Genomic DNA, 26,164 nt, shown 5'->3' on the forward strand with positions numbered 1-26,164 from the left:
ATAGTGTTCATCCCTTTACTGCAGGTCAAGAGCTTCTTGCTTTTGTTCTCATGTTCTTGTTATTTTCCTATTCGTGTTATCAGTGATTCTTGGGAGATAATACTGCAAGTATATGATATTGCAAATGTGCAGTTAAAGATTGACATAGAACACAGCAATAGACCTGTTACATTTCTTGAAATTTCCTTGTTAGCTTTGAGCTGAAAATACCATTGGAATATTTATCAGTATATATCAAAGCACTTTTCTGAGCATCAGCATATTTTGTAAGTATGAGAAAGCCATTGTGGTGTGAGAACATCAACATGGTTTCGCTATGTAATTTTAGGGCAAATTATGAAATATTTAAAGCATATAACAAATACCTAGGTGCCCACCACCCTTGCTTTATTAAATCCTCATATTTTGCTATATTTACTTTATATATTTTTTTCTTCTTTACAGTTCTCTCTAATGAAGTTGGTGCACTTGGTGGTTTGATAGCATGGGTATTTTCTTTTATCGTGGTAATCAGATATATTTTTTAAAGAAACAGAATCTTATAGCTACAGCTGAAGCTCCCCTTGGTAGTCTGCCATACTCTCAGAATACTTGCTGTGTCTTCCCAGGTGTTCTGAGACAGACCAGCCTTTTGTGAAGACAGCTAAATACTGGGAAGGCACAGTCTCTGCACAAAGGGAACATACTCACGGGGCAGCTGTTCCTCAAACTTGCCTTTTGCTTGGGGCGGGGTGGGGTCAGGGGAGAGACTTGCATGTGGGGGAGCAATGTGCTATTCTAGGATTCTGTGTCTATTCAAAGCTCTCTTGATCAGTAGATTTGGTATAAGTGTTTGTTTTTAGTGATTTTTAAAAATCGCCTGCCAGTGGTAATTTTGCAAAATGGTTTTCTATGAACTAGTGCAGGGGGCACAGCTGTGATCCCACAGCTACGTCTGGGTCTAAAGGAAGCCTTTCCTCCAGAAAGAAATAGAGCAGGATTGAGGGCAGGCTGATGAATGATGTCTGTTTTCCCTGCCCTGCTTCCACCCTAAGCCAAGGGGGCTCTGCCTAACCTCACTCAGCTCTTCGAATGCAGAGAGAAGTACCAGGACCAGCATTCTGGGCAGGTCAGGGTGGTGCCCAGCTTTCCCTGGTGTCCGTGGCCCCAGCCAGCTCTGTGTGCCAATACTGTTGGTGATAGGAGAGAGGGAAATCTGGCAAGATAGGGGGAAAACAGCTGAGGTGGAGAACAAGGATGCCCTCTTGGGAACAGATCCATTCATCTGATTGGATAGGTGAGATGAGACACGCGTGGCTTACCCACTCCATAGAGTGCATCTGGCACATTCCAACCACCTGCCCCATTGATGTTGATCCCAGAAAACATCTCACCACCTGAGATGAACATTAAAATACCCAAGCACTAGCTTTGTGTATTTCTGACCTCCTAGGACGAAATATCAGTACATTTCAATTTAAAAGAATCTATCTTCTTTCAGTTTAAGCATCTGTGGTGTTCTTTTAAGTTGAAATTGCATACAGTGAAGTGCAGAGGTCTTAGAAGTACAGTTCAATGAATATTTTGGTCTGTGTACACCTGTGTAACCATCACCCAGCCTTCGTTATAGGACATTTTCATCCTCCCAGGAGGCTCCCTTGCACGCCTCCTCAAGGGTAACTGCTGTTCTGAGATCTCTCACCAATGATTAATTTTGCCTATTGTTGGGTTTCACATAATTGGAATCATACAGTATATAATCTTTTGTGTCTGGCTTCTGTCATTCAACATTATGACTGTGAATTTCATCTGTGTTGTTATGTATAGTTCTTTTTAAAATAGTATTTGCTATTTAATAATGAGAGTAGATAATCAATTTGTATACTACTCTCTAATTCACTCTTTGATCCTGAAGACACCTCTTGGATCGTGTGTTTATTGTTAGACCTCTTTTACAGATGTCAAAAGGGCTGCATGGAGACTTTAAGTATTGCCCCCAAGGTCACACCTCTGATAAATGATGACGTAGTACTAGTTCTGGTTTTCTGATGCACAGCATCATTCTCCATTCATCGTGAAGCCTGTGCCTTAACCTGTGTTATGAATGGTGAAAGAAGTAAAGGATGAGAGGAGGGAGGGGCCCCCAAACTGATCATATTTTGGTATTTTACTGTGTAGTATTTTGGTTACAGACTGACCAGTTAATTTAAAGGAGTTAACACTGAACCCAGCCAACTCGCCAGTACCTGTAAAGCATGAAATGGATGGGGGAGGGAGAAGAGAAAAAAGGTAGCCAACTTGGCTCAGCAGCCAGCCAGATCCAGGCAACGCAGCTTATCAGAAAGCAGACCCTCCTAGCATAGCTTGCAGTTGCATGCACATCATGTGTTTGCCCGGCGAGGCTGCTGTTTGCAGGCCGCTGAATGCGTCGTGGAAAATTTTTGCCAGAGTGGCATTATTGGGGCTTTTTGGTCTCTGAATGTGGGTGAGCCATCCCAGGCTCTGTTTGGTACAATGCTTTTGGGAAGGGAATGGTGTGAGTTCTCTTCCTTTTCTTAAGTGGTCCTTGTGACATAGCTGAAGTGTCCTTGCAGCATTGATATCTTATTAATGACCTCGGTTTTATTGTACATGCTGAGTTTCCATTGTTAAGAGATCAGATTTGAGATAAAGAGAAGCTGGGTTTCCTTTGCCTTCTGAAGAGGTTTGCTGATACCCTGTCTATTCTATATTGTCTTCAAGCAAGCAAAATCATTGCTGATTTATATATGTGGGCAGTTATGTATGCATTTCCATAAACACTCCTGGTCTGTAATTCTGGTTCAGGGTGTGGCCTCTACTACTGAGATTATAGGACCCAGGTTCTTTTTTTTTTTTTTTTTTTTTTTTTTGAGACGGAGTCTGGCTCTGTCGCCCAGGCTGGAGTACAGTGGCCAGATCTCAGCTCACTGCAAGCTCCGCCTCCCGGGTTCACGCCATTCTCCTGCCTCAGCCTCCCGCCTAGCTGGGACTACAGGCGCCCGCCACCTCGCCCGGCTAATTTTTTGTATTTTTTAGTAGAGACAGGGTTTCACTGGGTTAGCCAGGATGGTCTCGATCTCCTGACCTCATGATCCGCCCGTCTCGGCCTCCCAAAGTGCTGGGATTACAGGCTTGAGCCACCGCGCCCGGCCAGGACCCAGGTTCTTAACAAATGGTAAAAAACACGGGCCTGATGGTCGGAAAGTTGCGATTAAAGACTGGGGGTCTAGGAACCCCCAATCCCAGGAAATCCAGAGTCCCATGACCTGGATCAGAACCTCGGAGAGCTCCAGGTACATGGCTGTTGGCAGCTATGCAGAGGCAGGAGTTGCTCTAGTTCCAAGCCAACCCTCCCCTGCAGGAAGGAGCTCTTTTATGTGGATGGATAATAAGGGACTTCAAAGATTTGGGCCTAATAGTATTGGGCTTTATAGGTAAGGTGATCTGTTACATCATTTAATTGTGGAGGGAAGCTAAGGTTTCCACTGGAGCCATAGGCTGAGTGGTTTTCAGTCTCCCTCCTATAGTCATGCCACTGATTCTTCTTAGGAGGTGAGATGTAGCAGGAGAGCTCTGCCTAGAAGGCTCAGAGTTTGGTCTCGTGGCCAGCTCTGCCCCTTGCTAGCTTTGTGGCCTTCATCTGGTCTTGCATCTTCTCTGACTGGGTCTCACTATTCTTGTATAAAAATGTATGTTTGGCAAAATCAGGTTGGTTTTTTTTTTTCCCCTGACAGTGTTGTTGTTAGGAACAAGTGAAAAAATAGCTGCTAAAGCACTTTAATTTATAAGCCTTTGCCAGTGTACAGTTGTATTATTGCTAGCATCATCACCTATTTTTAGAGCCTGTGGATAGGAGTCCATGACGCCAGGATTCTGTGAACATAAGGTGTTGTCCAAGCAGTGCACCACCCCCCAACTTATATTTGCATGGTAATTGATTCTGTGGGGTCAGCATGCATGTCAGATATTTTTAGCCAGAAGCAAGTACACAGGGACTTGTGGTTTGCTGTTCAATTTGTAAAGTGTTTGAATGAAAGCTTGTCCTGCGGTCTTTTGGAAGTAACTGGAGATTTCTGTAGGGACTGACAAGAACAGCAGACATTTGAGTGTCCATTATGTAGAGGCTGAACTGGGAGGGGAGAGATTGGAGGCAAGAAGACATGATTATAATCCAGGCAGGACTCTGGGAAAGAGTGGTTAAGAGATGAGCTCTCGCCTGTAATCCCAGCATTTTGGGAGGCCAAGGTTGAGTAGATCACTTGAGGTCAGGAGCTTGAGACCGGTCTGGCCAACGTGACGAAACTCTGTGTCTACTAAAAAATACGAAAATTAGCTGGGCAAGGTGGCACGTGCCCATAATCCTAGCTGTTTGGGAAGCTGAGACATGACAATTGCCTGAACCCGGGAAGTGGAGGTTGTAGTGAACTTTGATCACGTTGCTGTACTCCAGCCTGGGCAACAGAGTGAGACTGTCTCAAAAGAAAAAAAAAAAAAATGAGAGAGATGAGCTCTGAAGCTAGACAGGTTGAGTTCCAATTCTGGCTCCTACTTGTTTGACCTTGAGCAAGTTTGCTTCGCTCCCTGGGTCTTGGTGTGTGTGTGTGTGTGTCTGAGTAGGGCTATAGTGTAGATTAAATGTTGCAGTCTAGGTGAAGCTCTTAGAGCAGGGTTTGGCACATGGTAAGCACTCAAATGTTAGCTGCTATTCATGTGGGGGTTTTCTGTTCCTTTTATTGTGGTAATATATGTAACACAAAATTTACCATTTTAGTTATTTTAAGTGTACAGTCAGTAGCATTAATTACATTAGAATATTGTGCAACCATCCGTACTATCTATGTCCAAAACATTTTCACTACTCCAGAGTGAACCCTTTAACTATCAAACAATAACTCCCCATTCTGCCTCTCCCAACCTTTCAGGTAACCTCTAATCTACTTTCTATCTCTATGAATTTGCCTATTCTAGATATTTCACGTAAGTGGAATCATACAGTGTTTGTCCCTTTGTGTCTGGTTTATTTCACTTAGCATAATGTTTTCTAGGTTCATCCATGTTGTAGCATGTATCAGAACTTTATTTCTTTTCGAGGCTGTATAATATTCCATTTTGTGGCTATAACCACATTGTGTTTATCCATTCATCTCTTAATGGACACTTGGGTTATTTCCTTCTTTTGGCTATTATGTATAAAGCTGCAGTAAACACTGGCATACAAGTTTGCCTTGGGGGCAAAGCTTTAAATTCTGCTGGAGTTCCTGCTTTCAATTCTTTTGAGTATATACCTAGAAGTGGAATTGCTGGATCACGTGGTAATTCTATATTTAACTTTCTAAGGAGCTGCCATACTGTTTTCCACAGGAGCTGCACTATTTTACATTGCCATTAGCAATATACAAAGATTCCAGTTTCTCCACATCATCAACACTTGTTTTCTTTTAAAATTCTAGCCATCCTAGTAGGTACGAAAGGGTATTTCATTGTGGTTTTCATTTGCATTTCCCTAATGACTAATGATGTTGAACGTCTTGTCACGTGCTCATTAGCCACTTGTATGTTTTCTTTGGAGAAATGTCTATTCAAGTCCTTTGCTTGGCATTTATGTTTTTTCCCCTTTATGTTTTTAAGATATTACAGGAGGATGAGAAAGAAACAGAGAGACTGAGAAAGTAGATGCAGCCAGACTGGGTGACTGCTTAGATAGGGGGATAATACTGAGTTTTCTACTCTGGGTAAGTGGGTGGATGATGGGGTACCAAACAAGACAGGCTGCCCTTTCCTGGGAGAAGGGGCAGGTTGGAGAGAAGGTATTGGCTTTGGATGGGGCTGCACTGAGCCTGGGTGTTATCCAGGTGGGGAGCCTATAGAATTAACTGCCACGGCCATGTGTCCGATTGGTTTCTGTGAAAAAAATGCAAGACATATTTTAGGTTTTGTCTCCTTCCTGCTCCCACCTAAAGAAGCAACTTAAGCAATTCAGTTATCATTCAGCTTCTCTATTTGGCAAATGTAAACAACCACTGGGGGAACAATGGAGTCTGGAATTTATGTGCCAGCCTCTCTCTTGGTGCCAGTTTCTCAGCCCTTCAGCACCTGCTCTTGATCAGACCAGTCCTTCCCAGCCAGCTGCTCCCCATGTGCTGCTCTGAAGCATTGGGGAGTAAGGGTGAGCCGCCTTGAGAACCATGGCTTCTGAGGCTTTCTCCAGGGACCACCCCAGCCTCACAATGCTGGCGCTGCTTCTCTCACCCTTCCCCGGCTGCATGCCATTAGCAGTTAGTGCTAAGTAGACACTTGCTATGTCGTCCTCAACCCACTGACTTTCTCTGAATTACTCCTTGGCAAAGTTGGGTGTTGTGCTCTGTTGTGTTACTGCACCACGTTGTGTCTAGGTGGGGAATTTGCGCGTGCACAGTCATACCCACACTGCGATGGAAAGTGAGGTTTGAGCAACTGTTTTTCCCCCAAAGAAGCAACCGGTGAGGAAATGAGCCCACTTGGTGACTTGTTGTCTTTACTTTCAGAGCCATAGCAGGCTGGCAGCCATCACCAAGTTAGCATCCTGTCATGTGGCTCAGGCGGGCAATGTTTGCAGATTGTCCCCTGATGCCATCTGCCTGTGAGGCTACAGGAACCCCCAGCAACTGCTGCTCTAGCAGGTGCTGGGGCTGCTGAGGTAGGTGTCCCTGTACATAAATGCGAGCACACACAGCTTTGTGTGGTGTGCAGAGGTACCGGTGTTGGCCTAGGGCTGAGCTTCGCCTAGTTAGGCCTCTGGGACGCCAGTTGAAACGCTCAACCTAGCAAAGCGCCAGCCCCAGTTGTTGGTTTCCGGTGGGGCCCTGGTAAGGGAGGAAGAGAGGGGTGAGGCTGCTGTGAACAGAGCCAGCAACTGGGGAATTGGATATGGTAACTAACACACTCTTGCGTGTGCAGGAAGCTGCGGGGAGTGGCATTGTTTTGACAAACTTTTGTTGCTTTCTTTCTGCCTCTGCCCTCTGCTCTGGCCTAATCATGGCCCTCTACCTTATTTAGCATCTCTGTTCCTTCCAGAGGGGAGCCAATCCCCATTGCTTACCTCATGGGCTCTTTTTAAGGAACACATTCCTCATCTTTGAGCTTTTCCTGACATTCAGCCATGCTTTGGATCAGCCCCTAAGCTTTCACTTTTCCCCAAGTTACTGTGATTATGAATTCAGGCAAGCCTAGAAACTCCTTGCTCCTTTGGGGGGAGTTCCTGTATACAGACTTACACTTTGTGAGTCACTATTACCTTGGTCTATTAATGCTTTTGAAAACAATTATGTAAATTATTAAAGCAATTTGAAATAATTATATTAGCCATCAGATTTTAGACATCTAGATCTTAATGGAGCTTTGATTAAAAGTCCACCTAGAGCAGGGGTCAGCGAACTTTTTCTGTAAAGGGCCAGATATTTTAGACTTTGATCTCTGTTACAACTACTCAATTCCGCTGGTGTAGCATGAAAGCAGCCGTACAAAATACTTAAATGCCTGAGTATAGTTGTGTTCTAATGAAACTTTATTTACAAAAGTGAGTGGTGAGCTTTCATTTGCTGACCCCTGATCTAGAGTGATAAGCCGTCCTTATTTTTTTTCTTTGTTGAGAGTTGAAAAGGCAGAGGAACTTGATGACTATAAATGCATTAGAATCATCTTCTTTTGGGTTTAGTATCCTTGTGAGCACAATGGTAATTTGGGAATATGCTTCTTTAAATCTCTGTTGAGAAGAAGAGAAATCAGAAGCCTTTTTAAGGGGGTGAGTCTGCTTGGCCAAAGCTTGTCATTGTTTAACAAGAACAGGCTGTCACTTAGAGCTGTATGGTGGCTTTTATGTTTCACTCATTCTCTTTATAATCACATGGAATGGCCATAGTTACATAAGGTCGCCTCACCATACTGGGGCTTATTCCATTTTATAGGACCAGGTGCTTCTCTAATAAATGTAAGAAAACTACAAAAATACAGAAAATGGTGTTTTTAAAACATCATGTTATGCTAAGTTGGCATTGCTATAGTTCATTTCCAGAAAGATGAAGCTTAAGATAGTCCAAGAGGCATTCTAAAGTTTCAAACTATAATCTTGTTTTCCTTTTATCTGTCCTCACAGGAAATAAAGAAAGAGATGAAGAAAGACCCTCTCGCCAACAAAGCTCCAGAAAAGCCCCTGCACGAAGTGCCCAGTGGAAACTCTTTGCTGTCTTCTGAAACGATTTTAAGAACCAATAAGAGAGGTATGGAAAAGGAAAAAGAGGTCCCCTCCCTGCACACAAAAACTGGAAACTTCTGGTGAACTGTGTCAAACTTTATATTGCTGAAAAATTGAATAGAGTTTGTCCTTTTGGTTTTTGGTATATATTTTGGAGAGACACACATACACACACACACTTGGCAAGTGACTGTATGTATAGTAACTGTAATAAAGGGAACTAATAAAAATATTTTTTGACAGTGGGAAAGTGGACTACATTTGTAAATGATGACTTTTCTGGGGCTTTAGATTTCACTTTCATATCTATTCTTATGGATGAAAGGTGAATTTAGAGAATGCTGTGGTGCAGGCCTGAGCAGTGTGTCTGACCATACTCTCCTTTTAATTTAAGGCAAACCTTATCAAGTTCTTTCTCCAACTGCTAGGCTCCGTAGCGCAGACCCTGCCTGTCTGAGTTTATGAGGCAGAATATGCAAAGATATAGCTAACACATCTGTCTGACCGGAAGACCTTTAACAATCTTGTTTTCTCTCTTTTGAGATCTCAAGGCAGATTTTCAGCTATCAGCTTGTTGGAGTTTTGTTTTTTCTCCCATCCCCTCTTGGTGATAATGGTTTGAAATAATGTGAGAGAGAATAGAAGACTGCAGAGACAACCTCACTCAATTTTATACTGTGGGCACCCTAGGGTCCCTCAGTTTTCCCCAACCTCGGACCAGCCAGGGCACATGCTGAGCATGCCTATAGGTTAGTGCTCGGCTGCCAGCTTTTAGGGGGCTTATTACTTCCTTAAAGAGAAATAGAGAGCTGTTCAAAAGGAGGCACAGGAACTAGATTAGCAAAGGGTTCCATTAACCAGAAAAAAAGAAGGCAGGTTTACATAACCATGGGGAAAAAGAACAGCTAATCTTTCATAAAATTTAGACAGGATAAGAATTTGTCTAGTAAACTGCCCATTGATCATAGCTTTGTGCCTCTCTTCCTTCCTGTCTCTTCCTCTACTGCCTCCAGCTGCCCTGGGTTACATTTCCCTTTTTGAATTATTCAGATCAGATAGTGGCTGGAGGCCCACGTTGGTTAGCAGCTATACGATTTTCTTTCTTTTCTTATTTTGTTAAATTCATCCTACCAAAGCAGGGGATTTCCCATTTTAAGAATTAAGTGCCCTTTGCTGTAAAACTACAGTCTTGCCCAAAAGTGCCTCCTGCGTTCTTGCAAATAAGCTCTCAAACTCCTGAGACCTGCATTCATTGGATTTGGTGAGCTAGAGTTCAGTGTGTCTTCTTTCTGTACTTCCAAACCAATGAGAAGGAGCCCTCCCATTCCTCTGCCTGCCTCTTGGGTCTGCAGGCACGGCAATTGTACACACGTTGACCAGCGGCAAGGCCTCTTTGGCCAGCTCTGGTGTTTGTCAAGTCAATAAGAGATTTAAAGTAATTAATTAATTTAACAAGAGAAGGAATTAATTAAGGTAAGGAATTGAGGTAATTATTTGGATGAGTTTAGTAAAATTACCTGAGAACTTTAAATCAACGAAGGAATAGAATTTTTCAGATGATTATCTCTTCACCACTGAAAATCTGGCCTCTCAGTTCCCCTATGGAATTTTTCATTCACGAGAAATTGGAATGCAGAGGGAGGCTTAACTGCCTTACATTCCATTTTGAAAGCCTTCTGCCTTGGACCTGCAGCCTGGTTATGGCCAACCTTTCACTCTGAGGCATTTTATATATGGAATCTGCTGGTGATTGTGGGACCCGAGTACACGGAGGCATTCTCTAAATATGAAGTCCATAACAAATCATCTTCATTCTGTCCGAGGCTTCACCCTGACCTCCTGGGTCACCTGGGCCTCACATAAATTTCCAGCTGAAGGGAAGCATTGTGTACCAGGCCCAGGGCTGCCTCTGGCCCTCCCCCACCCATCAAGACTACCAGTATTCTGCTCCCCCTTATAATAAACAGCAGGGGTAGATTGATTGGCCTTGTCAGGCCAGATAAATAGTTCATTGTACTGAGCTCAAAAGCTACATTTTTTTCCCACCCAAAATCAATGAAAAAAACACTCCCCCCCCCCCTTAAAACAAGGATCAGAGGCTAAATCTGTGGGATGATTCTAGTTACTTGTAAACACTTCTGTCCAACTAATTTTTAAAGTTTTATGAGTTATCGTAAATGACTGAAAGGGCCTCCTCCCCCTTTACTTCCATCATCAGGCTTTGTCTGCAGCAGCCTTTCGGATGTTTTGGTCTATTACTGTTGTTGTGGCTATTAGGGAAGGATGTTGCTTTCAGGATTTATTAACAGCCTGCTTTGATTAGCTAACGTGGGATCTTAGAGGATATGAGTTGAGCCCACCTTGTGATTCAGCCTTGGACCCTTGTAAGAATTTAACAGAATGAACACAAGTTCTCTTCCTTCAACTTGATCAAAGATGAGATGACTGTTTTCTTTATATGGGCCTTATCATTTGATACATGCTTGAAGTTGGTTTAATAATGGAAGATTGATGTCTGTTTCTATCATGAGTCTGAAACTGAACCACTTCATTGGGTCCTGAACTTGAGATACTCCTAGCTGAAGAAGTTTGCCCAATTGTGTCCAGCTGTTTTTGCATCTTGTGACACGCCTCACTTTGCAGCAACTGCAAACAGGTAGTAGTCCCTCACATTGTGGGATGAGCTCACCCTCCTCAGACACCTGCATAAGGTCAGAAGACATCTTGGGTTTGAAGGAAGCGACTCATAACCTTGAGAAAAAGCCAGGGCTATGGAAACCTTAGTTTGGGGACTGATTAGTTTCAGTTTTCAGCTTTAACATTTGTAAATGTCTGCAGAATTGATTTAGGGAGGTACTGGAATGACTCCATGGGCTTTTCTTTCTTTCTTTTTTTTTTTTTGAAACAGGGTCTCACTCTGACACGCAGGCTGGAGTGCAGTGGCGTGATCATGGCTCACTGCAGGCTCGACCTCCCCATGCTCAGGTGATCCTCCTACCTCAGCCTCCTGAGTAGCTGGGACTACAAGGCACGAGCTACCACACCTGGCTAATTTATTGATTTTTTTGTAGAGCTGGGGTTTTGCCATGTTGCCTGGCTAGTCTTGAACGCCTGGGCTCAAGCAAGCCTCCTACCTCAGTCTCCCAGAGCGCTGGGATTACAGGTATAAGCCACCGTGACTGGCTGGCTTTTCATTTGAGAAGATGATGTGACTGGAATTGAGAGAGAGAAAGTAGGTCCTCCCAGCTGACTTGGCAGCCACTGACTATACATTCTCGCATTAGAACCTTAGGGGTACTTGTGTCTGTGCCCACCTCTGGCCTTTTCTGTGGTCCTTACCTGAGTCACAGTGAAAGAGCTTCCTGTTTAAAACAAGCCTTTCCTGAGGAATAAGAAGTCATTTTTCATTTAAACTTGCAGCATGGATGTTGTATGTTCTGAACTTATCCCAGACTCCAGTATATTAATGAGTTACAGCCAGAAAATGTGAAAACTTTACTTGGAGACAAATGTCATTCTCTTGATGAACCGGACAGAAGAGAGTTGTCTGTTTTCTTCTAAGAATGATTTATTCTTTTGTTTCTTCTATCATTAAACCCATAAAAGAGAATGATGGGCCCTCCTAAATTGGAGCACTGATATAGAGAGACTTTTTAAAAGAAGCATTCAAATGCCGTGATTGCGCCATTGTACTCCAGCCTGGACAACAAGAGTGAAACTCTGTCTCAAAAACAAAAACAAAAACAAAATCAGCAACATTCAAATGTTGAATTTAGAAGAAAAATGGAATAAAATGGAAGTTTGAACAGTTAATAGCAAATATCCTAAATAGGTTCTTGAAAATGAACAGTGGATTTTTGTCCATTTGAATATAGATTTTTATCTACTTGAATTAAAAATGAAATAAAAAATCAAGCTGGACACAGTGGTCATGCCTGTAATCCCAGCACTCTGGGAGGCTGAGGTGGGAGGATTGCTTGAGCCCAGGAGCTCAAGACCAGCCTGGGCAACATAGCAAGACCCCATCTCTCGAAAAATAAAACAATTAGCTGGGTGTGGTGGCATGCACTTGTAGTCCTAGCTACTCAAGAGGCTGAGGTGGGAGAATCTCTTAGGCCCGGAAGGGAAGGTCAAGGCTGTAGTGAGCTGTGATAGCGCCCCTGCACTCCAGCCTGGGTGCCAGAGTGAGACCCTGTCTCAAAACAAAAAACACAAAAACGAAAAAAAAAAAAAAAAGGAAAAAATTATTTGATCCTTAGAAGGATTTCCTGGCTAACTTTATTCATGTGATCAGTTAAGTATCCAGGCTGCCATCAATACCCTGCTGGCCCGTGTGAGTACCAGGTTCCATCTCAGGGTTCTCGTTTACATTGTCAACAGTGCATGTGGAGAAGTGTATCTCAGCCTCCCTCTGAACATCTCCTGTTGCCTGGAATTTTGGACGTTGTTCCTTCCTCACTTTTTGGTAGACATTCATGAACATTCAATAGCACATGTTTTAGTGTATGCCTACTATGCACCTGGCCTTGTGCTTGGTACTGGGGCAGATAAAGACTGGAAAAACATCAGCCAGTCCTGCCTGCAAGTAACCTCAGTCTGTTGTATCCCTTGGGAAACGTTGAGAAAGTGCTGCACGTTTCTTATATCGTTGTGATGGCAAGGTGGGAATGTGTCTTATATTTACTTCTGTCATTCTGAATGTGAAGCCACTCCTTGGGTTTCTGGTTGGCTTTATATGTCCTTGTTTCTATTTCCAGTTTATCATGAATTCAGTGTTTGGTAAGTCTCTATTGTATTTTGCACATTTATTATTTTTTGCTATTATTATTATGCTCTCCTGATATAAAATGTATTTTATAGTCATCTTTTAAAGTTGCTCTGCTACTTTGGCATCTGCCTTCCCAAAGATAAACTGCTTTTACCATCTTTATTTAAGGTTTGTTATGCGTTTGCATTTTACTGCCCCTTCCAAAGATTAATGCAGAAAGATCTGACGGTTTAAAAGATGTTATTTGTAACAGGTCTAGCTCTGATGCTACGAGGTGAGATCGTCTGTCTCATGAGATTCAAGTTAAGATGGGGGAGGGTTGCTCTCTGAATTGATATGTGGGTATGACTGATTGTAGAACATTGCTCTGTGGGTTCATTTCTGGTGTGTTTAATCCTTCAGACAGGTTCCATTCAAAAGTTTTCCTTAACAGAGGGATCAACGGCTGCTCTTCCTCTGGTGACACACTGTTGCTTTAAAAGTTAGTACAGAAGTTCTTCCACATTAACATGGGCCTCGTGTTTGCCACACGGAAGGGCTCTTCATTTTGGTCTGCTGCCTGTAGCTGTCAGAAGAATTTTGCTTAATGTTTACCTTTCTTCTCCTCATAGTTTCAGCGCTGGTCATTCCAATCCCTAAACAGATCTAAGTGACCGGCCATCCTTTTCCCCCTTCCCCTGAAGGGGAAACGTTTTTTCTAGCTTTTAGTGCGTGGGCCTGGAATGCTCCTCATGATGCCAAGGCGGTGGCATGGATCTTGATAGGCTGTGAGCTCTTTGGCAGAAATGAAACTGTAAACAAAGGATGGGAAAAAGTATGTCCTTAATAAAGAAAATGTCAACCTCTTTGGTTTGCCAGTGGTTTGTTAAGGTAAATGTGAGATCTGGGGGTTGGTTTGTAGAGATGAGACTTTGTTTCTTTCCAATTTTCTATTGGAGAAAGAAATGTGAATTCTCGCCAGTTAACTGGGAATCTGAAAATGTGGCATTTGGGGTCAGACTTTTCTTTGAGTTTCAAGATTGCCTGTTGATTTTACTTAAGAAGCTGGTGTTTATGGACAGATAGAATAAAAGTTAACAGAAGACATTACTATTGTATAGAAGCTCTTGGCTGTCACCCGAGCTGGTCTTTCCCAGGGGAAATGAAAATCTGGCAACCTGGCAGTAAATGGGGATGGGTATGGTATATAGTCATTCAGTAATATATAACTCTGTGTGAATGTATCTGTATATGCATCTGTAGTCTTATTTTCCAGTGGGCCTTCATTCTCAAAAGCTCGAGAGTCAAGAGCCTTTAAAGAAGTCTTTTAAAGTAACTGATCCCTGGCTGCGTTTCTGTTAAGTTTTATTGGGACACTGCGTTGTTAGCACCAGCAATTAATGTTAGAGTGTGTGTTGCCCTTGTTCATGTTATTTTCTGAGCCTATTGAGCCTAGAGTGAGGGGTGGTTAAATGCATGGTAAGAACTACATAGAAGGGTATAGCGATCATGTTGCGATTATGTATGGGTCACTGATAAAATTGGTTTTTAGATTTTTTTTCTGTTATATTTAATCTCCTTTCTATCTCTGTGTCTTCTGATTTCAAGACATTAACACTAATGAGTCTCCCATGGATTAGTCGTGGGTTTAAGACTCCCACCATACTCCTGCTGGTGTCCACCCAAATCCACCTAGAGGACAAGCCATGAAGTGGGTTTGTGGTGGTGGCTCCACCTGGTGGCTCTCCTAGGAAGCTCCTCTTTCTGCCCACCTTTTCTTTCTCCTTGGGAGAATCTTGATGGAGGATGCCTTTGATTCCTCTGACTCAGTGTTCATTATTTGTGCAATTCCATCCCAGACCCATGGCTTCTCACATTACTTATGGATTTTTTTTTTAGCCCCTTTGCTTTTTCATCCAAGAATTTCTCATTGAACTCATAGAATCTTCTGTTTCCTGATCCTTGTTCTATCTGTGATACCCCTACGGACCTGGATTATTGTTAATGAGGATTTAAAAAAAAGGACTCCCATAGGCATGACTCTAGGTATAGATATTAATTTGGACAAAATAAAGAATCACACTGAAATCCCTGTAGATATCTATGCCAAAGTCTCCTCCTTAATAGCTCCAAGTACCCTTAACTACTTCTTCACTTCTTGTTGAGCCCATATTTCCTCAAAGGAGCAATATTTTATTACCAATGTTGGTTTCAATTGTCAGCAGGTGGTGAAAGTAAAAAGCCAACTTACTTTGTTGGCTTCGTTATTGTTTCATTATTGTTTGTGAATTCTCTACAGGCAGCCCCTTCTTGCCTGGGCACACACTGCCCCCGCTTGGTATGTCACTGAGCATGAGTATTTTTGATAAATAAAAATGTCTTTTATTTAATCTCATTATTTTTCAGTTTTTAGTTGATAATATTGCAGATGTGACTTATTTTAGCTGCATTATGGGTCAGTCTAGGAACTTAATCACCATTTATAACTTTGCTTCTATGGGAATAATGCATTCAGAGTTCCAAACTCTCTGCATAAGGCACATAGAAGTATTTTTTTTTTTTTTTTTGGAGGCAGAGTCTTGCTCTATCCCCTAGGCTGGAGTGCAGTGGCGTGTCTTGGCTCACTGCAACCTTCGCCTCCCGGGTTCAAGCCATTCTTCTGCCTCAGCCTCCTGAGTAGTTGGGATTACAGGCACCTGCCACCATACCCAGCTAATTTTTGTATTTTTAGTAGAGAGGGGGTTTTGCCATGTTAGGCTGGTCTCGAACTCCTGGCCTCAATTCATCTGCCCACCCTTGGCCTCCCAAAGTGCTGGGATTACAGGCGTGAGTCACTGCGCCTGGCCAAGTCTGACTTCTTTTTTTTTTTTTTTTGCATTGCTGACATGAATCCTTAAGTACCTTTGTAAAAGTCAGAGTTCATATAATCGGTGCCCACTGAAGTTTGCTCATGTTGCAGAGGAGTTTATAATTCACACAGTATAGCATGCTGGAATTGTGCAAGCTCCACACAGTACACTGGGCTCTGAGGATAACTTTGGGTTCAGTCACTTTGCACCATTGTATATGGTGCTTATTTTCACAAGGCCTGAGTTGGATCTTAGTGTGCCCAAGTTTGAGGCATGTCGTGAAAGTGGGTCCTATTGTATATTTCCATCTACTAGTGAGGAGACCTTGCACCAAGCGTGACATGCTCAGATAGAAACCAGCCCAGCATTTCCCAGTGTGTGTTGGTTGTATGGAATTATAGCCCTTCTGAGTATTCCACAAAGGAGGGGTGCGGGGAGAGAAAATTGCCTCTCTGGTCAAATTTCAGCTACAGCTGCAGCACTAACACTATCTTAGAGACTGACAAGCACATTAGCATAGTACAGGCTCTCAGATGGCCTATGGTAAGGAGACCTGCTAATCTTTGATCATGGAACTGCATGTTACTGAATACTAGTTAAGACTCCACTTTGGGATATGTCAGGCTTTAAGATACAGGACAAGGAGCTCTGTAAGCATCCTCATTTCTTGGGTCCTTGTATCTAAGAAGGAGGCTTAAACACATGAGAGGAAGTCCTAGTCTGGGCTTTGGCATGAAAAGCAGGCTGAGGACACCCAACCTAGCAACTGGTGAGGCCAGGATGTTCAGGTCTACCTGCGACTTGGATCACGATGGAACCTGCGATTCCAGAGGTGATTTTTATTATGACAACAGTCTCTACATAGTCAGCATAGTCTCATTGCCTTCTCTACTTGCCTTGATTGAAAGACAGAAGTCTTAGGTTTTCTTGATGCCATTAAAACACTGAACATTTATAAAGAAGAGCCTTGTTCTTTTCTCCCTATTAGTGAAACAGGCTGGCATTTGAGTTCAAGTAATAAATCCACATGTGGGGTTGTGAGGAAAAACCACATAGCCTGCCTTTTTAGAATTCTGGAATCACAGAGTTACAGAGGTTACACAGGGCCCCACTTACTGACATCCCAGGCGAACGGACATGGAGCCTCTGTCCAGGGAATTGGAAAGGACACTCCTCGGCTCTGGCCTTGGCTAAGCCCCACATGGGAGCCACCTTTCCAAAGGGAAGTTTTTCTGGGTAGGGAGCTGCTAGATTAATGAAAGGTAATTAGACCAGGTGTGATGACTCACGCCTGTAATCCCAACACTTTGGGAGGGCAAAGCTGGAGGATCTCTTAAGCCGGGAGTTCAAGACCAGCGAGATATAGTCTCTATAAAAAATACAAAAATTAGCTGGGCGTGGCAGTGTGTGCATGTAGTCCCAGCCACTTGGGAGGCTGAGGCGGGAGGATTGTCTGAGCCTCGAAAGTGAAGGTTGCAGTGACCTGAAATCGCACCACTGCACTCCACCCTGGGTGACAGAGTGAGACCCTGTCTCAAAAAAAAAAAAAAAAAAAAAGAAGTTAATTAGAGGTAGATGATATTTAGGTGCTGGTTGCATTTGTTGCATTATATGGGGACAGCAGCTATATTCACTTGCAGTAAGCTCTGGAAAAGGGGCATTTTCTTCTAATTATATCTGTTGATCTGTCATCACAGCCTGCTCTCTCTGATGCCCTGTGCAGCCTCAGCTTAGTCTTTGGACTCTTGACTTTTTGTGCTTCTGAAGTCTTAAGACTGTTGTACCCAAACAATGAGGACATTTCATGGCCCACCTCCCTAACCCATGGTTAGGCCAACAGCAGGCCCAGCTGCAGTGCCAGGTGGGCTGCCTTCATTGTTGCAACCAGGAAGGGAAAGAGAGACCAGCCAGAAGCTTCCCCTGCATGTGCCTGTGCATGAAAAAGAGCATTTGAGGAGGAGGACTTGCCTGCTTGTCGCATTTGTGTTTCTCTGGAGACCTGAATAGGCTCAGTGGCAGCAGGACCTTGTCGCAGGGAGGATGGCTGTTGGGAGGCCCCAGACCACTGCTGCTGCACCTCCACAGCTTCTGCAGCACTTTAGACAAGTGCAGATTCCCGCTGTGTTTCCAAGTTTCCCATCTGTAAAACAAGGAAGTGCTCTTGTTAATTCCCTCAGGGCAATTGTGAAGATTAAAAATGAGTAAAGAAAATAGGTTTTGGGATAGGGAGGCAATAGAGTGAAGTGGGGTAGGGTGTCACTCACTGAATACAGTAGTAATTGCTATTAAAAGTAGTAAACTACTAGTAAGACCCCAGAGCATTGGGAAGAAATTAGAGATTTATGGAAAATAATAAAAAGTGTTTTCATGAAGCAACCTGTGATCACATGCGTTTGGAACCTTCTCCAGGATGGACCATATGCTAGGCTGTAAAAGAAGTCTCAGTAAATTTAAAAGGATTAAAATCATACAAAGTATGTTCTCCAATCACAATGGAATTAAATTAGAAATCAACAATAGAAGGAAATTGGGGAAATTCACAAATACATAGAAATTAAGCAGTATGCTCCTAAATAACCAATGGGCCAAAGAAGAATTCACAAGGGAAATTTTAAAATACTTTGAAATTAACAAAAATGAAAACATGACATACAAAAATGTACTGCATGTGGCTAAAGCAGTGTTTCAAGTGAAACTGACAGCTGCAAATGCCTATATACAAAAAGAAAACAGATCTCAAATTAATAGCCTTTCTACTTTAAGAAACTAGAAAAGAAGAGCAAACTAAAAGCAAGCACAAAGAAGGAAACGATAAAGGTTACAGTGGAAATAAATAGAGAATCGAAAAACTATAGAAAATCAATGTAACAAATAGTTGATCCTTAGAAATGATCAACAAAATTGATAAACCTTATCTACACTGATCAAGAAAAAAGGAGAGAAGATTTAAGTTACTATATGAGGAATTAAAGAGCAAACATCACTACCAATCTTAAGAGAAATTAAAAGGATTGTAAGGGAATAGTACGAACAACTCACCCACTGCTGGTGGAAATGTGAAATGGTATAGCCATTTTGGAAAACAGTCACCCATTATGACCCAGTATTCCAGACCCTAGAAAAATGAAAACATATATGTCCACACATAACTGTACATGAATGTTCATAGCAGCATTATTCATAATAACCAAACAGTGGCAACAACCCATATGTCCACCAGTGGATGAATGGCTGAACAAAATGTGGTCTATTCACAAAATGGAATATCATTAAGAAGGAATGAAGTCCTCATTCATGGATGAACCTCGAAAACATTATGCTAAGTGAAAGAAGCCAGTCACAAAAGACCACATATTGGATGATTCCATTGATATGACCGTGCAGAATAAGCAAATCCCTAGAGATAGAAAGCAGATTCGTGTTTGCCTAAAGCTGAAGGTGGGAATGGAAAGTGATTTTTGATGGGCGTGAAGTTTCTTTTTGGGGTGATAGAAATGTTCTAAAATTACACTGCTGTCATGGCTGTACAATCTTGCAGATACATAAAACCATTTAATTGTACACTTGAAATGGGTGAATTTTGTGGTATGTAAATTATATCTAAATAAAGCTATTAAAAAATACAACACAAATGGGGGTTAAAATGCTATGTTTGTCTGTCTGCCTCTTTCTCTTTTATGTCCCCTACTACTAACCCCCTTCCCACAGCTGAGGAACAAGATGTGTCATTCCATTTATTCAAGTGCTTAAAATTATATATTTCTCAGCGAAGCTTTATATTTTTCTTTATTCAATCAGTTGCCTAGGAGATAGTGGGTCTGAGGGATCAAAAAGACACTGTTTTGCTAAGGGTGACCTAAATATTAGATAATCGATTTGAGAAGGGTAGAGAACTGTCTGTGGCATCCTATTGTTCATTTCTTGGAAAAAAAAAAAAAGAGATTCTCTGTAAATCAAAAGCCAAACCTCTTATATTCTAAATTCTGTGCTTTGTAGAAAGAGCCTCTGCTAGAAAGGAAAGAATCCATTTATGTTTCCAATTTGTCTTGCCGTTGTCAGTAACTCTGCATTGGCTATTTTTGCTCATAAATCTTTATCCACAGCTCTGATGATTTCTTTAGGAAAAATTTCTTAGATGTGGAATTACTGGACAAAAGCGTATGTATATTTTGTGGGACTTGGATTCATTATCAAATTGATTTCCTGAAAGCTTGCACTGATCTGTCTCACTACTGAAGTGGGGAGAGTGCTGCTTAGTGTTCTAAGCTTGAATTGCTCAGATTAATCGAGTGCTTGAACATTTTTTCTTCCATCATTTGTTAATAATCTTTGCCCTTTATATTGAGATCCTTTTTTTTTTTTTACTGGTTAGTGTACTTACTATTCCTTTGTCATTCATGGCAAATTTTGCTTCCCAATTTGTTTGCTTTAAGTTTTGTTTACGATTGATTTTGATGCACAGAAGTAGTAAATTTTTACATAGATTAGTATATTGATGCTTTCTTTTGTGATTTCTCTGAATAAATTATCACCTAGCTTATCTCCTTTTTTTCTACTGGCTTCATTTTTTACTTCAAAATTTTAATCTGTATTGGATTTTGATGTGTAGTATGAGGTTAGTATACAAATTGATTTTTATTTTGAAATAGCCACTTTTCCAGGACCATTTATTGAATAGCCCTTCCCAGTGATTTAATGATACCTTATTTATCATGTAATATTAATATATATATGAAAATCTTTGAGCTTTCTATACCATTAATTTGTCTTACCATTCTTAATATGGTTAACTATTATGGCTTTATAATATATTTTAATATATTGTATGGCAAGCTTTTAGCCTTCCTATCACCCTTCATTTTCAAAAATGATTTAGTTACTCTCATTTATTTTAAAATCATGTCATCAAGTTAAAATTTTAATTTCATTAAAATTATAAGTCACTTTTAGAAGAATTAACATTTTTCTAACATTTTTGTTTAAAGCTTTGCATTGCTTCATAAACCAACTTTATATACAAGCATATAAGTGAAAACCTTTTCTTCCTCACCTCTCCTCCCCAAACATCACAGTAAGCTAATTCTTGTAAATTAAAACATCTATCCGCTTCTGAATTCTAAACAGCTAATTCTAGTCAGCCAGTAACATGGGATGTCACTCTGTTGAGTCAAGTGCTATAGTTTTATTTGTGCAGTCTTGCTTATTGATGACGTTATTCCCAGATAGATAGTGGTTATTGTTGGCTTTTGTAAATAGGATCTTTTCCCCCTCATATTTTTTCTATTGCTGATACATAGAAGAATTTAACTTTCGAAGATTTTTTTACAATAGCCCTTGTGGAACACTCTTGTTAATTTAAAAATGTTCCCCTTTTATATTTAGAAAATTGTTAGTACTTATCAGTCACTAGTTTTCAGAAGGCAGATAAGTGGAAATTATAAAATGCTGTATTTGAACAAATGATATTTTAGAAACAAAAATTCCTTGACTTGAATAGAACTCTGTGTGTGTGTGTGTGTGTGTGTGTGTGTGTGTATGTGGGAATTTTATATATTAATTTTATATATTCCAAGTTGAGGAATTTTATATATACAGTTGACCCTTGAACAACACAGCTTTGAATTGCACAGGTCCACTTATATGTAGATTTTTTTCAGCCAAATGCAGATAGAAAATACAGCATCTGTGGGATGACAAACCTGTGTATACAGAGTGCCGATTTTTCCCGTACTTGAGTTCCACGCAGCCAATCACGAAACTTAAGGATGTGTGGATTTTGGGATGCACTAAGGGTCCTGGAACCAATCTGCCGGGAATACTGAGGGACGATTATATATGTATATATATACAGCAGTTAACAATGTTATATTGTATATTTCAAAATAAACAGAAGATTTTGAAGTTTTCACCACAAAGAAATGAAAAATATTTGAGGCGATGGATAAGCTCAATACCCTTACATGATCATTATACAGTGTATGCATGGATCGTAACATCACACTCTACCCCATAAATATGTACGTTATTATGCATCAATTAAAAAAACTTTAAAAAGTGGACATGTACAAACCTCAAAAAAAATCAAAAGCTCACTCTCACTAGTTCATACTATGAAAAAAACTGTTTTTGTTTTGTTTTTCAAATATGACAGTATATTAAATGAAAAAAAGGAAAACCTTAGTCATCTAATCTTAATGGTTTGTAATCTGATCTTAGTGATCTGTTCTTAAATGAATTTTTTGTATACTTGGGGCTGCATTTTATTCTATTAATGCATTTTTGTTCTAATGCAAGTTTTGTGCATGTTTAGGTTTTTATTTTCTTTACTAGATTATAAGGCCCTTGAAGGAAGAAACCACATCTTATCCATCTTGGAGCTCACTTTAATTGTTGAATGAAGTATATGCTTGTGCTCATATACCCTAATCCTTTTGAAAAACAAGTTACTGCAAGGCAAACTACCAGAGGGAGAACAAACTTATTAAGTTACATGTTTAAGGAGAAGCTGTTGAAATTGTGATTCAGAGAAATTGTCTTTGGTTTCTGAGTGCCGAGGGAGAGAGGAGACTTATTAAACATCTGTTTTGAGAGTGGATCATAGAATAAGTACTAAACCTAGCTCTTGGCGTGAACACAGGCGGTTTAGTAGAGAGTGAGGTGAAATAGTTTCAGAGGAGGAAATTTCAACTAGATCTTGAGTAATGAGATTGAAGGTGGAGCTAAATTAGAAGGGGAACGCTGTGCTGCTTCCAGGGTCCTAAAATTTTCACATTCACTTGTGTAACATGCGATGCGAGTGCGAGAATGTATACAAGACAAGGGAAGGTTTCAATTTCATGTGAACATTTTATCTGTATTTGATTTTATACTTTTGCCCAAGGTTTTATAAATGAAAGTATATAGAGTTCAGTTAATTTTCTGTGTAAATGTGTACTTTCCCTTTTTGTTGGAGTACATGGACCAGACTTAGCTTTTCCTTCATTTCTGGGCTTTTCCTTCTCTGATATTTGATTCCTCATCACCTTCATCAGGACCAGGGAGGGAAAGTTAATTTTGGACTATGTGATTATGTGTTAGTTTTGCCTGTCAGGAACCTAGTATTATGAATGATTAATGATTAGTATTGTTCTAAGATTTCAATTTAGGTAAAATATCTCTCTCTAACCACCTGCAGCTTCCTTGTTGAAGATTCTGTAACACTAGAGCAGGGAGGTGACGCCGCCTGTGGGGTGGCCTGAAAAGCTCTTTTCTACCCTCCCACCCTTAGTCTTTTCTTGCTTCTTTTTCCTCTCTGTCCCCTTCTTTTCCCCCTAGGGCCCACTTGGAGGGATTCTTTGGTATTGTCATTCCTTACAAAGGAAAATCAAAATTCCTGGATAGTTTGCCACTGAGTTTTCCCTTTAATTATTTTACCCCTTTGCTAGGCCACATTATTTGAGAGATTAAAGCAAACAAATGAACACAGCATGCTGCTTAAGAGTTATTATTATTTCTCTTATGGAGATGGAGTTCTGCTATGTTGCCCAGGCTGGTCTTAAACTCCTGTCCTCTAGTGATCCTCCCAACTTGGCTGCTCAAAGTGCTTAATAGTTATTTTTTAAAAATATTGTTTAGGGAAAAAATGATACCGGTTGTTTTATATTTGACCTTTAAAAAACTTTAAAGCAGCTCTTTGATAATATCACTAGAAGTAGTTTATTTCTTTTTGAAGAAATTAGCTTCCTATGTAATTTACTTTTGACTAAATCATTGAGATAAAAGGTAAGGCACTTGAAGCTATGTAGAAAAAGGAAAAAAAAATCTCTCAGTTACTGATGTGTCTGACACTGTGTGGTTAGGGATGGGAAAACCAGCATAAGCTAGAAATGAAAATCCTGTTTCTATTTCATACATATACATATACTTTAAAAACTTCGCATGCTCTCTCCTAAGCTTTGGCCCTGTAGCTCTTGGCCTTGCACAGAACTTGTGTGCAATTCACATTAATGTTGAAGAGACTCCTTTCCTCCCTCCCTCCCTCTCTCCCTTCTTCCTTCTTTCCTCTGTTCCTTTCTTCCTCTGGCTCTCTCTCCATCCTTCTCTTGCATGCTTTCTAAGCTCCATCCCATTTTGGAGTGGGCCCTTAGGGTGTGGGTATATTTAAGTGTGTGTCATTAGCTCTTAGTTACCTTTGTACAGAGTTGATGGGAGTAAAATGGACCATTGAAATCCAGGGATGACCCACAGAAATGCTTTTGCAGTTTAACTCTAAACCTTTTTATTAGAAAGGCTTATATAGGATGTGATTTCACTTTTCTCACTACCTGCTGATCCTCTCAGGTGGAGGTGATCATAAATTTAAAAATGACCAAACCTAGGCAGCAAGAAGGAAGAGAGGCAAGCATCAGCTGGGGGGTTTATAGTATCAGTCTCTCTCCTTCCACATGTTCATAAATTATGAACCGTATCGATCTATTCACATTGATGTACGAACTCATTCTGCCAAAAGCCCAAGTTGAAGTGGAAAATGGAAAGCAATCATTTATTAGAGCTGATGAGTGTCAGCTTTATACTGAAACAAAGAAAACAAAACCACACAGGCCTGGATGGCCTCCCCCTCAACCCTAAGATTCTGTGGCCAGAGGCAAGTGGGCCTGGGGGTAACCAGCAAGACTTAGTAACAGTTTACAAATATCCTGTCTGTTTTCAGTGGCTTAGAATCAGACTGTTAGCTCCTTGAGGCTGGAAAACCATTTCTATGCCTTTATCTCCCCACTACTTCTGCCCAGGATGATTCAGACACCCTCATTTGAATTATCTTCATCTGGATAATTCTCAGCTCTATCAGCCATTATCGATGTTGGGAAGGTTATTTCACCTTTTTAAGCATCGATTTCCTCATCTGCAAGTTGAAAGGTTGAGAAGTTTCTAGTATCTCTTAAGCTGGGCCTAGTTTCTAAAAGCTTTTGTTCCTAGCTTCATCAGAACATAACTGGTTCTCCGGTTCAGGGTCATGGTACTGTTTATATAGAGTCCTCAAAGTATTTTAACCTGTGAGCACTCATTTGGCTATTAAGCCTTTGGAAATGTTGAAAAGCTTAAGCATCCCACTTCTCTCTTTGCAAACCCTCCCCAGGGTTCCCAGGAAGAAATATTGGGGTCCGCTCTGTGTACCATCAGCCCATTCTAGCTCCTACAGCTGACAAACATTTGTTGAACAAATCAGGTTCCCACATGACCAGCCAGAAGCCTCTGGAGAGCTTCAGAAGATTCTTTGCTGAGAGTGCCCCATGGTGATTTTGTTGAGTAATGAAGTTAAAATAATGTTTCTGTCTTTGGTAAACCACCCATTCTCGCCCACTGCATGGCAGCATGGGTTTCTGCCAGTCTTTACTCAGCTTGATTGCACAAGGTTGGGCAGGTGGTGAGATGTGTATTCACTCTGCCTTCAGCTCAGCATGCTTCGGAATACAGGTTAGCATCCCAAATCTGAAAATCCAAAATCTGAAATGCTCCAAAATCTGAAACTTTTTATGTGCTGACGTGACGTTTAAAGAAAATGCTCATTGGAGCATTTCAGATATCAGATTACAGATACTCAACTGGCAAGTATAATGCAAATATTCCAAAATCCGCCACCCCCCCAAAATATGAAATCCAAGACACTTCTGGTCCCAAACTTTTCTGATGAGGGATATTCAACCTGAACTGCCTCTTCCAGAGGCTTTTGCATATCATCTCCATGTTTGTTTCAATGGGTGTGGAATAGAATCACAAATTCTAGCTGCCAGTCCCTTCCCCTCAACCTCTTAGATGATGGCTAAAGATTGCTAGCTAAGTGATACTTTTTGGTTTTTTTTGAGAGACGGAGTCTTACTGTGTTTCCAGGCTGGAGTGCAGTGGTGCGATATCGGCTCACTGCAACCTCTGCCTCCCAGGTTCAAGTCATTCTCCTGCTTCAGCCTCCTGAGTACCTGGGACTACAGGCGCATGCCACCACGCCCAGCACATTTTTGGATTTTTAGTAGATACTGGGTTTCACCATGTTGGCCAGGATGGTCTCGATCTCTTGACCTCGTGGTCTGCCTGCCTTGGCCTCCCAAAGTGCTGGGATTACAGGCGTGAGCCACTATGCCTGGCCTAAGTGATACTTTTTAAAGCATGTTTAATATTTCAAAATGAAGTTTTAAAAAGACACATAGAAAGGGATCAACAAGGTTGGGAGGCCGAGACGGGCGGATCACGAGGTCAGGAGATCGAGACCATCCTGGCGAACACGGTGAAACCCCGTCTCTACTAAAAATACAAAAAACTAGCCGGGCGCGGTGGCGGGCGCCTGTAGTCCCAACTACTCGGGAG

General features: G+C 41.3%; 1 protein-coding gene across 11 annotated transcripts in view; it reads left to right on the forward strand.

Annotated features, from left to right (window-relative positions):
- SH3KBP1 (SH3 domain containing kinase binding protein 1) overlaps nucleotides 1-26,164 on the forward strand; it is a 355,843-nt gene that overhangs the window by 127,580 nt on the left and 202,099 nt on the right. For all 11 annotated transcript variants that reach the window (XM_017953930.3, XM_021933130.2, XM_021933128.2 and 8 more), the window contains one exon: nucleotides 8,132-8,255. In XM_017953930.3, the coding sequence (XP_017809419.2) occupies nucleotides 8,132-8,255 (124 nt within the window). The remainder of the gene's footprint in view (nucleotides 1-8,131; nucleotides 8,256-26,164) is intronic.

The sequence above is a fragment of the Papio anubis genome, chromosome X (assembly GCF_008728515.1).
Source record: "Papio anubis isolate 15944 chromosome X, Panubis1.0, whole genome shotgun sequence".
NCBI lineage: Eukaryota > Metazoa > Chordata > Mammalia > Primates > Cercopithecidae > Papio > Papio anubis.